Here is a 14,944-nt window from a genome sequence, read left to right as displayed (position 1 = left end):
TATATATATATATATATATATATATATATATATCCGTGCTTATTTTATACAACAAGAAATATTGATTGAAAAAGTAGAATAACAGTTCATCAGCGCTAATTAGTAATTATATTCTCAATCAAGGATCATGAATAATTTAATTAATATATGTGTAATATAACTCTCTCTACCTAATTTATAACTGTGGACATATTTCATATAATTAGAGGAATAATTTTATCAGATTGCAATATGTCGTGTCTAATTTACAACTGTGAACATATTTAATATAATTAGAGGAATAATTTTATTAAGTTGCAATATATTATCCCACTGTAATTGATTAACCACTAACTTAAACAAGAGGGAAAAAGTATTGCTGTTATATTCAAGCTTCAAGATAGCGTTAACTGTTATAACCGACTAAAAATAAGAATATAGGATGTCGACCTCTTCACGACGACCTTATCGTAGATCGCGAGACGTCGGTTCGGGGTTTCCTTCGATTAGGAAGTCCTGAACGTCACCAGGCTGATTTCCTTGTCGCGTGCTTACGCACCTACGCGTCGTGTTGCGTCGTGCCACGTCATCTGGATTTTCACTCTTCTCTCCCCCGTCTTCCCGGCTCTTCTCTCGTCAGACGTATAAACGCCCTCCGTGCTCACCAACACGCGGGAACAAGTGGCACGTTTACTTTACAGTATGTTACGTCAAGCGCTATATTTACGGCTGGCCGGCTGGCCCGGCCGTAACTTCTTCATCATTCGTCGTAATGACGATTCGTCTGAAGCGCGCGCCTCCTAGGGGATCGAGAAATGGACGCGAATGAGTTGACTATTAACTCGAGTTATGACTATTGAGTCCGAACAAGATCGATGGCAGCCGATATAATAGTTAACGATTAGATTGCATACAAAGTCCGCTGTGACGACGTGCATTCTATATTCGACCTTTGGCACGATGACTGGCGAAAGTAAACTAGAAGACCCACGCGAAGAGCGAGCGCGTTCGCTTCCGAACGGTGAATCGACTCGTTTGAATTTGGAACTTGTAAACAAGGCTTTCAAAAGAATTTCGCAACGAGGAGTACCGGATTCGCGCGCGCGCGTGGAGAGACGACGATGCCAGTCATGAATGTGTTCATGCATTGTCAAACTCAAAACAGTTGCATCGTACAGTACCGGATTTGTGGTGGCGATATTAAGGGGTTTCTGCATAAGTTTATTTACTGAAAAAAATACTTTCCTGCAACTTTAACTAATAAATAATTAATAATAAATATTAATTTTGAATGAAATTAAGAGAAAACATTCACAATATTACAGACACGAAGATGTTATTTATTTTTTATCTCTCTTACTGATGCTTTATTTATATGTCAGTTGAGTTAATAAAGGTGCATACATGATAGAAAGCGATATTTAAATATTTAAATGTGTGTATATGAATTAGGTATTTGCAAAAATTCGTAAGATATTATTTATTAGTAACGATGAGATGAGATATATTTGAATCAAGGTATTAGCTGTTACTATCAATAGCCTTTTGCCATTTTTCGAGCAATAATTTGATCTCGCGCCGATAAAATGACTCATCGTTCGAGGTAATCCATTCATCGACCCATTTTCGTACTTCTTCACCTCATTTCGGAACTGTGTATCAGATAGACCGTGCTCAATCGATCTGAATAGATGAAGATCAGATGTGGCGATGTCTGGAGAGTACGCTGGGTGCGGCGGGACTTTTCAATCTAACTCAAACAACGTCTCTTTAGTCGCAACGATAACATATAGCCTGGCGTCGTGAAGCAGAATGGCTTTGCGTTGATTCGCGGCTATTTAAGGGCGTTTGTCCTTTACGGCTTGATTCAAACGCCAATTGTTAATTGTGGCGATCTCCTGTTACTGTCTGCCCTAATGGTAATAATTCATAGTAAAGCATTTCTTCTTGATCCCATCAAATCACACAGGAGAACCTTACGACCGTGGATGTTGTGGTTTGTTGTGGATATCAATGATTGGCCGGGATAAAACCATGACTTTTTGCGTTTAGGACTGTTGAAATAGATTCGCTTTTCATCACCCGCAACTATTGCCCACAAAAATTCTTCTTTGCACCTGACAAGCAATGAGAGATAGACGATAAGCCGGTGGCAATCGTGTTTATAGTTTATAGTCATCTTTCTTTTTCCTGGATCTTTTCTATTGCTTTCAAATGGCAAAATATTGTTGATTTATCAACTCTCAGCTGCCCTGCAAGCTCTTTTAATGTTCAGGCTGAGTTTTTGTTAAGCAATGCTTCCAATTTGTCATTCTCCATCTCATTTGGACGACCAAAATGTAGTTTGGCGTTAACATCGTAATCAACATTCCTAAACCTTTTAAACTATTTCTTACAGACAGCAACGGACACAATATTCTCTCCACATGGGTTTCACAAATCAGTATTTTCATTGTCCCTCAACTAAAGCAGAAAAGCAGTGACGAAGATGAACTTTATCTTTCTATCTTCAATTGCGTTAAATCTGACGTTTTGTTTGGAATTGTCATCCATCAATTCTGATCCGGTATGGCCAAAAATTAAGAAGCAACTTAAAGGAAAACAATTGCTAAGTCGCTATTACGGCCATCAATTATCATACAGCCCGCTTTATTCGATGGACGTCCTATGAAGTCCATCGAGATGTCTTCTATACTTTAGGACATCCCTTGGACGTCTATACTGTAGGGGTTTCTGACCTTGTGCATTTTTGTAAACACCTATATCGCGGGTATCACTATAAACTGTAAACTGTAAACTTCCTATGGCTATATTTTTAAAACATGGAAGAATGGTCAATAATTCTGAAATTGTTGCACAATATGTCTATATTAGTCTTTAATATCACATTAATTTTTCGCTCAAATCCTAACAGTGGTTTAGAAGAAATTAAAAATAGGACATTAACCTCAAGGAGTAAAGGATGAGAAGCGTGCAAGAAGCGTCAACTTTGGTTGCAAATGTCTCAATTTTCGGACGATCAATCCTTCTCTAATTGCGCCAATAATTTGGTCGTATTTAAATTTATATATTTATAAACAAATTTATAAAAATAAATTTATATATATCGTAGTGTAAGTTCCACGCGTTCTTGAAAAATTCATTTTATGCTACAACTACCTTAACATCTTAATTAAGATCTTAATTAAGATGTTAAAGTAGTTGTGTCATAAAATGACGATGAATACATTAAGATGTATATCTGAATTGTGCTCGGTGCTCGGTGCTCGAGCTTTATTTTCCCGTTATTCCATCCGATGGAGTTTTCGACGCCAAACCTTGAGGGGAGTTTGCGAAAGGAAGGAAACTAGAGTTGGCGTGTCCGGATATCCGTGCAAGTATAATGAACGCGTGCATCGCGTTATCGACCGAAATAGCGACATCGTTCTCCATTCTGTGTTTACCGTAACACCTTGCTACACCCCCTCGTGCTAACGCGCAGCTCGGTCTTCGTTTACACTTCACGCTGCTGCACCCCCTGCTGCGCGTTATACGTAAGAGCACGGACGTGTTTTGAAGATGCACGCGTCGGCAGATCAAGCCGGATCGATCGAGATTCCGATCCGGAGAAACGTCGATCGTATTGTTTCCGTCGTAGAAATCCGGTATCAGTGGACTCGGCCGGAAGCTCGCCCGGCCGAATGACGTGGCCGGCATGTTAGCAGAATTACGTCGTCTTCGCTGTAGACATCAGCCGATATCAAACCGATCATTTCCTAGGAAAAAAATTGCACGAGATTTCCATCACTGATAAATCGCGGTGATAACTTGCGGTATATGCGTTTCCTCCCGTCACCGCGATTAACGTAACGTAAAAGTAGCGTTTCCGGCCCTACCATTCAGGCACTTTTTGTTACTTTTTCTTGATAAGTCATTAAAAAACTCACTATCGTCCGCAATGGGTCGCTATAGTCACTTTTTTCATGAGCTGCCGACTTTGCCGTTTTTCTTAATAAAACTGCTCCAAAAGTGTACTTGTATTTATTGTCAATGCCCTTGGTTTTTCTTTGTTATAAACTTTCAAATCATACTATAAAATGGACTCGCTATATAGGATGGGTCACTTAACTTTAGAAGTCTAAATATATAAAAAAATAAAACAAAATAGGAAGAAATGTTCCGGACAAAAGTTGTAATATTTGTAAGGTGGTATAAATTTGTGACCTTAACTTTTGTTGTATAGTAAATACTTTATGAAATATTTTATATTTTATATTGAAATATATGAGAATGAAAAGTAAAATGTTTCGAAAAATATTCACTTTTTTATGATCTTATTCTAACACTTTTATATTCAGAATAAATAGGAAAATCAATTTGTGTTAAAGAAACTCTATGATTCCATTAAAAAAAAAAAACGTAACTGACTTTGAAGAAATCTTGAATTATTGACTATATAATGAAGGTCATCAACTTATACCTCTTTCCAAGCTCTACAACTTTTGTCCAGAACATTTCTTTCTATTATGCTTTATTTTTTATATATTCAGGCTTCTAAAGTCAAGTGACTCACTCTGTACGTTAAGTTATTCAAATATAAACCTAGAAAGATAAGAGTAGGTATTTCTTTTTTGCTTAAATGACCGTGGTTATTTTCAGAACTTGAAGGAAAATGTCACTTTCGGTCACTATTTTGATATCTGAGAAATCACTTTTCGTTACTTTTTCTGCCAATAAGCAGACGTTATTTCATTTTTTTGCCTCCGGTGAAACTGAATGGTAGCGCAGGATTTTGAGAGGTCGCGGTGCTAGCAACTGTCGATGAAATTTCGCAATCGCTCTTAATCTCGATGATGGTGTGTAATGTAATGGCTATAACATTCAAGTGCTCGTGTTATCTTAAAAAAGTCAGATGTGCAACTCCTCTTGGATAAGCGATAAGCTCCGAGCTTCCCGACCGGACGGTATCGATTCGCGTTTATCAGCGCCCGAAAAAGCGCCGACAGATGTACGAAAATAGTAGCGGAGTAATCAAGCGAACGGATGCGCCTCTACGTTTCTTCTGTTTTTCGCGATCGTCGTTCGTCGAGGAGAGGATCGTCGGAAGATAGGAGAGCGAGAGAAAATGAAAGAACGAAAGGTGTAATGAATGCGTGACGGGTGACGTGTGCGAGTCACGCGTGACACTTGGCGCAAACATTGATAACGTGTTCATGTTTCACGTGCAACGAGCTTGCATCGAACTATACACACACACGTAGCTAATAATTTATTATTAATAGCGCCCACGTAAACTCATCGATAATTTATCTCGCGGAGTGCGATCACGCTGTAAAATTTACGAGATCTTTCTCTAGGCGGGTCCTCAACTACGCGATTATTTGGCGGATCGGTCGATCGGATAAATATCCGTCTTCGGCGATCGGTAACTGCGATGGTGTGAAATATCCTCGATGTATCCTATATATTTATACAGGGTATCCCAAATCAACATGGACGAACTTAGTGAGGGCGTAGAACGGATTGAGATGGACAGAAAAGTTTTCTATTATTTTGCAAACAACGCCTTAAACTTGGAGTTATTAATTATTGAAAATGGTATACAATAGAGTCTTCCTTAATTAATAACTCAAAAATTTGCGTGTTGCTTGCAAAATAGCACAGGACTTTTTTGTTCCGAGTAGCCTAGTCTGCAAGTATATGACAGTTGTAATTAGCGACAGGTTCAAGGTTCGAGATTCAAGATTCAATATACTAGTGTCTGTCGCTGCAACAGTTGTCATATACTTGTAGATTAGATCATTCTGAATGAAAAAGTCCTGTATCATTTTGCAAGCAACACGCAGAATTACGAGTTATTAATTAAAGAAGCCTCTGTGCTATGGTCATTTTCAATAATAACTCGAAATTGTGCGTGTTGCTTGCAAAGTGGTAAAGAACTTTTTTGTTCACTTCAAATTCGTTCTACGCCCTTATGAAGCTCGTTCATATTAATCACCTACATCCTGTATATTTTCCGCACACGACCGCATTAAAAGCACTCCGCGTTATGTTTTCGATAATATGTAATTTTTACTTTGCATCTCGCTCCAACGTTATATTTATTACATTATTTTATTATCTATTAGACTTTAACTTAGTTTTAGGAAAACAATGAATTAAAATCAGTTATTGCTGCGCCTTTTTCTCAGTCTCGTTCTTATTTAACAAACACTCATCATTCAACGTACAACCCGCGTCCAATAAAGTATCGTTATTATTGTTATTATTATTATTACATTCCGTATACACACGAGCGTAGCTCGCGCCGGCACGTTCGCCGGAGTTCGCACCGAGGCGCGCGCGCGAGTGAGATCGCTCTCGCATTCGATAAAGGCGCGAGCGGATCGAGAAGTCCGGCCAGTGAGCTCTCGGACGGCGATCAGCGAGGCACGTGGGGATCACCTGGTCGCTTCGCTCGCCGGCCACGTTGTCTGTCCGGTCGGCAATTATCGCGTTTGCTGCGGCGGTTCACCGGGGAGATAACGACTCGTTGAAGTGTAAGCGGTTAGAGCGATTTTTTAACGAAACAACGTGAGAAGAAGCCGGCTTCTCTGCAATCTCAGTGAAGGATCTCTTTCGGGGGGATCGCCGGTGCGCGTGGCCGCCAATTCAAGGCGAATCGAAACTGCCGCGGATCAGACGGTTGATTATGCGCCAGTGCGTGCGTGGTTTCGTGCGAAAGCCGATTATTATTAACGCCGCGTAACGTAGACGGTGTTCAATTATTCACGGAGCAATCGGAAGCGCATTCGCGCGCGTCCTTGCAACGACGATCGACGTACGCAAATTCGTTCCCCTCGTCGTGGCCGAGGAAAACGTCACCGTCGAAAAGGCCGGTTCGCGGAGGAGGAGGAGGAGTGTAATAATGGAGAACGCGCCGAATAATCGGGAATGGTAAAACGCAAAGAGGATCGTTGTTCGTTTTCCTTGATGAAAGCATCGCCCCCTTCGGCGATGAAGTAGCGGGAAGTTTGAGGTCGGTGAACCGCGCATCGTGAACGTGCGTTCTCGATCTCGTCGTCTCGGCTGGTATCATCTTGATCACACACCGAATGTGTTGCCGGTAACACCTTAATTCGAGTTTTCGAAAGTTGACGTCTCCGTTCCACAGCGACACGGCGGGTCACGATCCTCGGGTTCCGAAATAATTATGCAAATGAAGACGGAGCTCAAGGTCGCTCCGTTGAAAATCGATATCCCTCGGAGGTATCTCGCGATAAAGCGGTCACGTGGAATAGAATGATCGGGAGAAAGTGTCGCTTCATTCAAACTCGATCGAGGGACCCCCCCAGGTTACTCCCCGGTAACGTCATCTCTTCGTGACTGTCGCGTTTCGGGCAGTCCCGGCCGGAATTCCCGAATGACCTAACGCCAACGGTAACGTGAAATGTGAAGTGACGATAGGTGCACCCGCGACTCGGAGAAATTGCGAAAGATCGGTGACAGCGCGATAAAAATAATAGGTGTATGTGCGTGTGTCTACGCGTGCGTGGGTCGCGGCGGGATTTTACGAGGAAGCCCGCTCGTGAATGCAGCTTGACGAAGCCGGCCGGCCGGCGAAACACCGACGCACCGGTTGCGGCGCGCCATCCAATAATACGCGCCTAGCGTATTCGAGTTTTTATCCGGGAAAAAAGAGATCTTACATGAAATTCGCCCATATCCGACTATATAGAATCATATGTCCAGAACGAAGAACTGTCCTACTGTTGTTTACAAATCATATATGCAAATACAATCGAAGTCAATGCTTCTGGGTATTTGCGTTTCCGACAGCGCATGACATCGACGTTTAATCAAATGACATGACATCGTTTCTTTTTCGTATAGACATGTATGGGCAAAATTCGTGCATATGATTTTATATAATTATATACAATCATGTATCATTTTTTCTCGGGTAATTAATACAGATCGACGTCGATCGGGCAAATAATGACGCCCACGTTACGCGGAAGCGTCTGCGACTTATCGGCGCAGTGTAAGCAAGGTGTGACAAGATAAATGTGCGAGATCCTGACGCGATACCGTGTGACGAAACAGCGCTGTGTGAACTGAATTGCCCGCCCTGTCATCGCGACCCGAACGTTAGCTTCTCGTGTCTTCTCATTGTCGTATCGAGATTGTGAGGTCGAACCGTCATTCCGTCCTGTTGATCGCCGAGGATAGATAATCGTGCGCGAAATCCGAAGTTCGACGATGCTCGGCGATGCATATTAACCCTTAAATGCATACATTTTTTTTTATTACTAAATTATTTTTTTTTAGGTTCATAAGTAGTCCCGGAAAATAAGAAAAATATTTAATAAAATCTGAGGCATATGTTGAGCATTGCCTTTGTGCCTTTTGGATTGTATATTTCGTTTTAAGGAAGAATTTGGTCTTCCACGTTTAGGTGTGCCTTTGATCTCGACGAAGAGGAAAAATAAATATGTTGCAAATTTGCAACACTGTGCATTTAAGGGTTAATGCTCCGAGAGACTCGATCAGACCGTGTCGCGTTTCCCCATCATTGCTCCGCGAGAAACCGAGCGAAAATTTGATCTCGCCCGACGATTTCGTAGACTCCAGGCCGCGGCTATTGTCCAGGATGCGTCTCGCTTGCGTCTGCGTCCTCCTCGCGCACTTCTCGGCGCCGATTGCGCACGCGAGTGACGTAGCGACGGCGCCCATCATATACGCAATTCCGCTGGTAAGTACTTGCTTCGGCGAATATTTATGTCGCTAGACCGAAATCAGCCCGAATTTATTTATCCATCTTCTCACGTACGCCGCATCTCTCCATGTATCTCTCTCTTTCTCTCTCTCTCTCTCTCTCTCTCTCTCGCGGAGTTATATTTGGAGATTTGGAGCGCGCTGATCGGCCGATCGCGTTTGTATCGCGATCTCTATTTCTTGATATTGCCCAGATTACTTCAATCGCCAGAACTTTACGTGAATAGTTTTTGCGCCCTAGAGCTATTACTCACTATTGGATATATCACTATTGGATATTATCACTTTTCTTTATTACATTCTTATTGCGTTATCCGAGTTGAAATTTCAATTCTACGTTAAGTTTATTTAGTTCTACATTGAGGCCCGTATTCTGAACTCTCTTTTATCGATAAAAACGCCTCTAAGAGTGGCTTAGGAAGTACCTAATTGGCTGAGAAACCACTTTTATTGAGGAAAGAGAGTTCAGAATATGGGAACAAAGTATTCAAAGGTCTTTATTGTGCTTTATTGTGCTTTCTTTGACGCTACATATAGGAAATTATTTTCGTTTTTTCCATTTGGAAATTTAATGTAAAATTTAAAATTATCCCCCAGAAGGTCTAAATTCCCTTTCTAGAATAAAAAAAAATCTACATTATTAGTGCTTTTTGGATGCTACAAGTGGAAAGTTATTTTTGTTTTTTCCACTTGAAGATTTAATTGAAATTGAACTTGAAATTAGTAGATTTATTTCAAGATTAAAATTTCGACTCGGAATGTCCGAGTCGAAATTTTAAATTTTACATTAACTCTTCAAATAGAGAAAACGGAAATAAGTTCCCATTTGTAGCTTCAAAGGAGTGCAATAAATGCTTCTTTAATGCTACAGAGGGATAAAAAACCTTTGAACATTTAATGTAGAACTAAATTAGACTTAAAGTAGGACTAAAATTTCGACTCGGCTATTGATGCTATTTTTTTCTGACTGCCCGAGTCGAAATTTTTAATTCTATGTTAAGTCTTCAAATGAAGAAAAGGCAATAGCTTCCCTATTTGTAGCATCAAAAGAGCACAATAGAAAATCTTTGAACATTTGTAATATAGAATTAAATTAAGCTTAAAATAGGACTAAAATTTCTATTTAAGTGTATATTCTGTACTGGTTTTTTCAGACGAAATTGCTTTATGTATGCTTAAGGGGATATTTATATATCACATGGGATAAAACTCTGTCTCTCTCTCTCTTTCTCTTTTTTCTCTCTTTTTCGCGGAGTTATATTTGGAGCGCGCCAATCGATCGCATCGATCGCTATTTCTTGATATTGTCCAGATTACTTCAATCGCGAGAGCTTTACACGGAACATCGTCGATCGAAGGTGCGCCGGACGAACCGGAATGTTCAAAGTCGCATCTCGACAGCGAATCTTATTCAGTCCCGCACTCAAGACGTACAATCGGTACGTACGTACGTCGAGAGGCCGCGGCTCAATTTATCACTATTTCTGAATAACAATACGCGACATACATTGTATGCTGTTTACGCGATCTCTCTCTCCGTTCATGCATGCAAAATCGTTATGCACGTCATTTTCACGGAAGTCCCAGAAGATTGCTGGGAGAAACGTGCGATTCTTCCATCTTCCCGTGTGGCCGCCGAATCTCTCAAACCAGTTCGGATAAATTGCTCTTTCACGCGCCGCCAGCAATTTATTTCGCATTTGCATCGTTATCCGCCTCATTGGTATTCATGACACATCGCGGGATGTGTTTTTCCAATTTCGGCCCGTCGAGATTTTATTTCATTTCGTTTCCGAGCTCTCTCTCTCTCTCTCTCTCTCTCTCTCGACGTCGCGCCGTGCTGCAACGATCCCGCGATATCCTATGATTTTTCTTTAGCAAAACGAGACTTCCCTCGTGCCGGAAGAATACAAGGAGCTGCCGCTGGTAGCGAAATGCTGTTCCGTGAACGAGATTCTTGTGAGGAGCGCGGACATGGGCTCCTTGTGCGTGCCTTTGAACGACACGTCGACGTTGCGCTTCTCGCCCTCCTTCAGCTACTCCAACCGGACGGGCATGGTGTTGCCCGGAAAGGAGTGCGAGAGATTCGTCGCTATTGTGGGGATTCCCTGCCAATATAAAAAGTACGTGTCGAGCGAGATGGCACACTGTGCAAATCCAAGTGTGTTATTATATATATAGCTGCACAAATTAAAAACTTATAATACATGTCCATGTAATAGAACTGAAATTTAGTTACTAGATCTAGTTTTTAACTGTGAGCGCTGAAAGCTAGAGCTGTTAATCTTCGATAATTTTCAAGCTACGAAGCTTCGAAGGAAAGTCGAATTTTGGTAAGGTGGAGCTTCGAAGGATTCGTTTTCAAAGGCGAGGTTTCGGAGCTTTGAAGAGTACAATTCTTGCGAATGCTGTAGATTAATAACCACATATATTTTACTCAGGGAAGACTGAGAAGTGTTGTAAATGTATTCTTTTGTAAATGAATGGATGTACCAGTCATTATATAGTTTAGAATCTTTTAATTCCGATATTTCGAAACTTCGATATATTCGAAATTCGAATAATGGACACCGAAGTTTCGAATCTTCGGAGATTCGAAATTCGAATCTCAAAACTTTCGAAAGAAAAGACTAATCCTACTAAAAACTAAGTACATAGAGAAAAAAATTAGCTAAATTAATTAAACTTTGGTTTAATTAATGTATGGACAGCTAATTTTTGCCTGTGAGAGTTAATTTTTAGTTGTGGGAGCTAATTCCTGTTTTCCGTGTATAGTTTTTCTTACACATTTCTTGTCGTTTTAAATCACGTTATTTAACATGATTAGGCCTGTTAATTTACAATTTACACGACTAAACGTTTCAAATGATGCAAGACACGTGTAAAAAAGTTTCAATTTAATTTATAATTTTTAGACATTTATGCGCAATTTATTATTAAAAATAACATACTTAGATCTGTAGTGCAAGAAGGAATCCGTAACGATCGGATCTCTTGAGCTATGTCGCGGATGATCTTCTATTGAGCTCGTTCGTTACATAATAAAACGTATAGACTATCGATAATCATTATCAATAGATCGGAACGCCGCCTGATCGTACTCTACGATAAAAATTGATTTTCATTGTGTCATAATGAGAATGAACTTTGATCGCGTTACGCGATGCCTCTTCGCGTGTCGTTAATTTTAGAACGTATAATAAAGAAAAAAAAGGAATAATTACACGGAACGTCCATTTACATCATACCGCAGCGATTGTAAGCGATAACGCGTGTCATTTTGTCGATATCGTCAAGTATCTCGCAGATAACGCCTGGCAATCCTGAGAGATGAGAGAATATATTTTATATAACACATATATATAGTTTCTTCATTGAAGAGAATTGTACACAGTAGAATTGTACACAGTAGAAAATTTTGTGTTACATTTAACGCAAGCAGAATATGTTGAAAAGTAATATAAATATTATGTCAAAAGTTAACACGAAATTAATATCCGTAATATTTTAATCGACACTGAAATATAAAATGTGTTATTTTAATATTTATACATGTTGAATATCGACTGAACACAAAAATATTGAGGTAACATAAACACAATGTTAAATTAACGCACGGTTTATATTAAAAATTTAATCCAAAAATTTTGACAAGGACCTATTTTAACACAAATATAAAATATTATTTACGATGCAATAGAAATTTTTATATTAAATGTGAACAATAACGAAATAAATACATTTCACATGTCCCAAGCGGTCCATTCAAATTTTTATGTTAATTTAATACAAAGTGAATATGTTGAAAAGTAACTAAATATTATGTCAAATATTAACGCAAAATTAATATGTTGCGCGTAATATGTTACATATTACATATGTCGACGCAACATAAACATAAAATGTTGAGATAACATAAACACAATATGTTAAATTAATACACATATATTAAAAATTTGACTCAAAAATTTTAACGAATATTTAAGGACCGATTTTAATACAAGTTTTACTGATTTTAATACAAAACGTTTTTATTGAGACGCATATAATTGAAACATCACCACGACGGTGTTGTCGGTAAATATATCTCTTCATGTTGCATTCTTCGGATATTTACGAGCTGCGTGACACGTCGATGCGTTAATTACGCGTTTTATTGAAAATAATTTACCGACTTGCTTTATGCGGCTTCGATACGTTCGATCAGTGTCACAGTCGGCAGATAACGTATCATCGAAATAATGTATATATTTTCTTTCTCTCGAGAAAAAAGAAAAATTGTATCGTGCCGCGTGATAATCGGCGGAGATGAAATCGTAAAGTGACATGTCTTTTTTAATCTTGATGAACTTACGCGCCGTGAGACAATATGACTTCGCCGCGCTTTTGTTTACAAACTATTGCGTTTGTTAATATTTATTGTGGAGTAAAATATAGTGACTTGTGTGTTATCGCGAATTACAATCCGCGCATATCCGGATAGAAACTTTGGGAAATGTTATAACTTTTAAAAGTCGTCAGATAAATTGGCAAAATACATTTCGTCATATCTATTTTTATGACACATGGCCTCGATAGCGATTCATTCGATAACAATGTGCATTTTTCCATATGTAAAGATGCATTTTATTCCGTGAAATATTTACCTGAAACAAAATAGAATATATGAAATATACATCACAATCAACTTGAATATAAAATAGAAAATATACATAGTAAAAACACATTTTGTACTTGTGTGAAATCGATCCTTGTTAAAATTTTGGTGTTAAATTTTTAACATACCTGTATTTAATTTAACATATAGTGTTTGTGTTGTTAATAATAGTTAATTTAACATATAGTGTTTATGTTACCTCGATATTTTGTGTCGAGGCATTCAGGATGTATAAATGTTAAAATAATACTTGTAAGTATTAAAAATAATATTTTTATACTTAAATATCGCTTAGCATATTGTAGATATTAATTTTGTGTTAGTTTTTTACATAATATAAATATTATGTAATATGTGTGTATTTATAATATTTTTCATAATATAAATATTATGTAATATGTGTGTATTTATAATATTTTTCAACATACTCAATTTGTGCTAAATTAACATAAAAATTTGTGTGGGCCGTTTGGGACATGTGAAATGTGTTAAATTTAACACAAGATTTTTCACTGTGCACGTCTCATTTGTATGTTAATACACCGTTTTAATATACTGCAAATTTTCTCTTTCCTTTTATTTTCTCTTTCACTTAGAGATTAAAAAAATAATATTTACAAAATAATGCAAAAATTCTCTCTCTTTCTTCTGAAAAAAGATGGAACGTGTAAATGCTTGTTATGTGTTTCATGCAAGATCCGGATAGGAACAATATTGAGGTATCAATCGCATAGACATTCTCAGCGTCTTATGATTTATTCCTTATCGGAATAAATATCTCCGATCACTGTGAAGCTTTATCACGATTTCTGTGACAATCGGATATCCTTGAACGCGAATAACTTCCTCGTGCACCAGCACAACTCGTTTCACTGTTGGTTACGGAGACGCGTTTCTCGGAAGGTTGTTCTCGTGCTTATCCTGGTGCTTCTCTGTAAACTTTGCTCATCGTTAATTATTCAATTCATTCTCTTCTTGCAAGTAGATACGACGCGAGTTTGGCGAGTACATGTGTCGTGTATATAGATATATATATATATATATACGAGGGCAGTCCGATAAGTACTTAGCCTACAAAAGAAAAACCAAAATTTTGGAAAAGTGGCGATTTATTCCTCAACATAGTCTCCTTTTAGCTCGATACACTTGACCCAGCGATGCTCCAACTTCTTTAACCCATCTGAAAAATACATTTTCTCGAAGTCTGCAAAGTAGGCCTCCGTGGCGGCGATGACTTCCTCATTCGGTCAAATTGGTCGAATTGGACTATGAACTGCTGCCCCATCCACCGTATTCTCCAGATTTGGCCCCGCGCGACATTTTTTTGTTTTTAAACTTGAAAAAGTCACTCGCCGGGCAGAAATTTGAGTCGAATGAGGAGGTCATCGCCGCCACGGAGGCCTTTGCAGACTTCGAGAAAACGTATTTTTCAGATGGGTTAAAGAAGTTGGAGCATCGCTGGGTCAAGTGTATCGAGCTAAAAGGAGACTATGTTGAGGAATAAATCGCCACTTTTCCAAAATTTTGGTTTTTCTTTTGTAGGCTAAGTACTTATCGGACTGCCCTCGTATA

At 38.9% G+C, this 14,944-nt stretch overlaps 1 protein-coding gene across 4 annotated transcripts in view; it reads left to right on the top strand.

Annotated features, from left to right (window-relative positions):
- The first annotated feature begins 6,369 nt into the window (after positions 1-6,369).
- Positions 6,370-14,944, top strand: part of LOC106751404 (G-protein coupled receptor Mth2-like) — a 15,885-nt gene continuing 7,310 nt past the window's right edge. The window contains exons 1-4 of one of the 4 annotated variants that reach the window (XM_014632291.1): positions 6,370-6,894; positions 7,914-7,990; positions 8,565-8,692; positions 10,594-10,838. In XM_014632291.1, the coding sequence (XP_014487777.1) occupies positions 7,936-7,990; positions 8,565-8,692; positions 10,594-10,838 (428 nt within the window). In that variant the 5' untranslated portion in view covers positions 6,370-6,894; positions 7,914-7,935. Of the gene's footprint in view, positions 7,378-7,913; positions 7,991-8,564; positions 8,693-10,593; positions 10,839-14,944 lie in introns of all 4 variants that reach the window. The other 3 variants (XM_014632290.1, XM_014632292.1, XM_014632293.1) reach the window with 3 other exon arrangements.

Source organism: Dinoponera quadriceps, unplaced genomic scaffold (genome assembly GCF_001313825.1).
Source record: "Dinoponera quadriceps isolate SergipeBrazil2010 unplaced genomic scaffold, ASM131382v1 scaffold8983, whole genome shotgun sequence".
Classification (NCBI taxonomy): Eukaryota; Metazoa; Arthropoda; class Insecta; order Hymenoptera; family Formicidae; genus Dinoponera; species Dinoponera quadriceps.
This window is presented reverse-complemented; position numbering and strand designations above follow the sequence as displayed.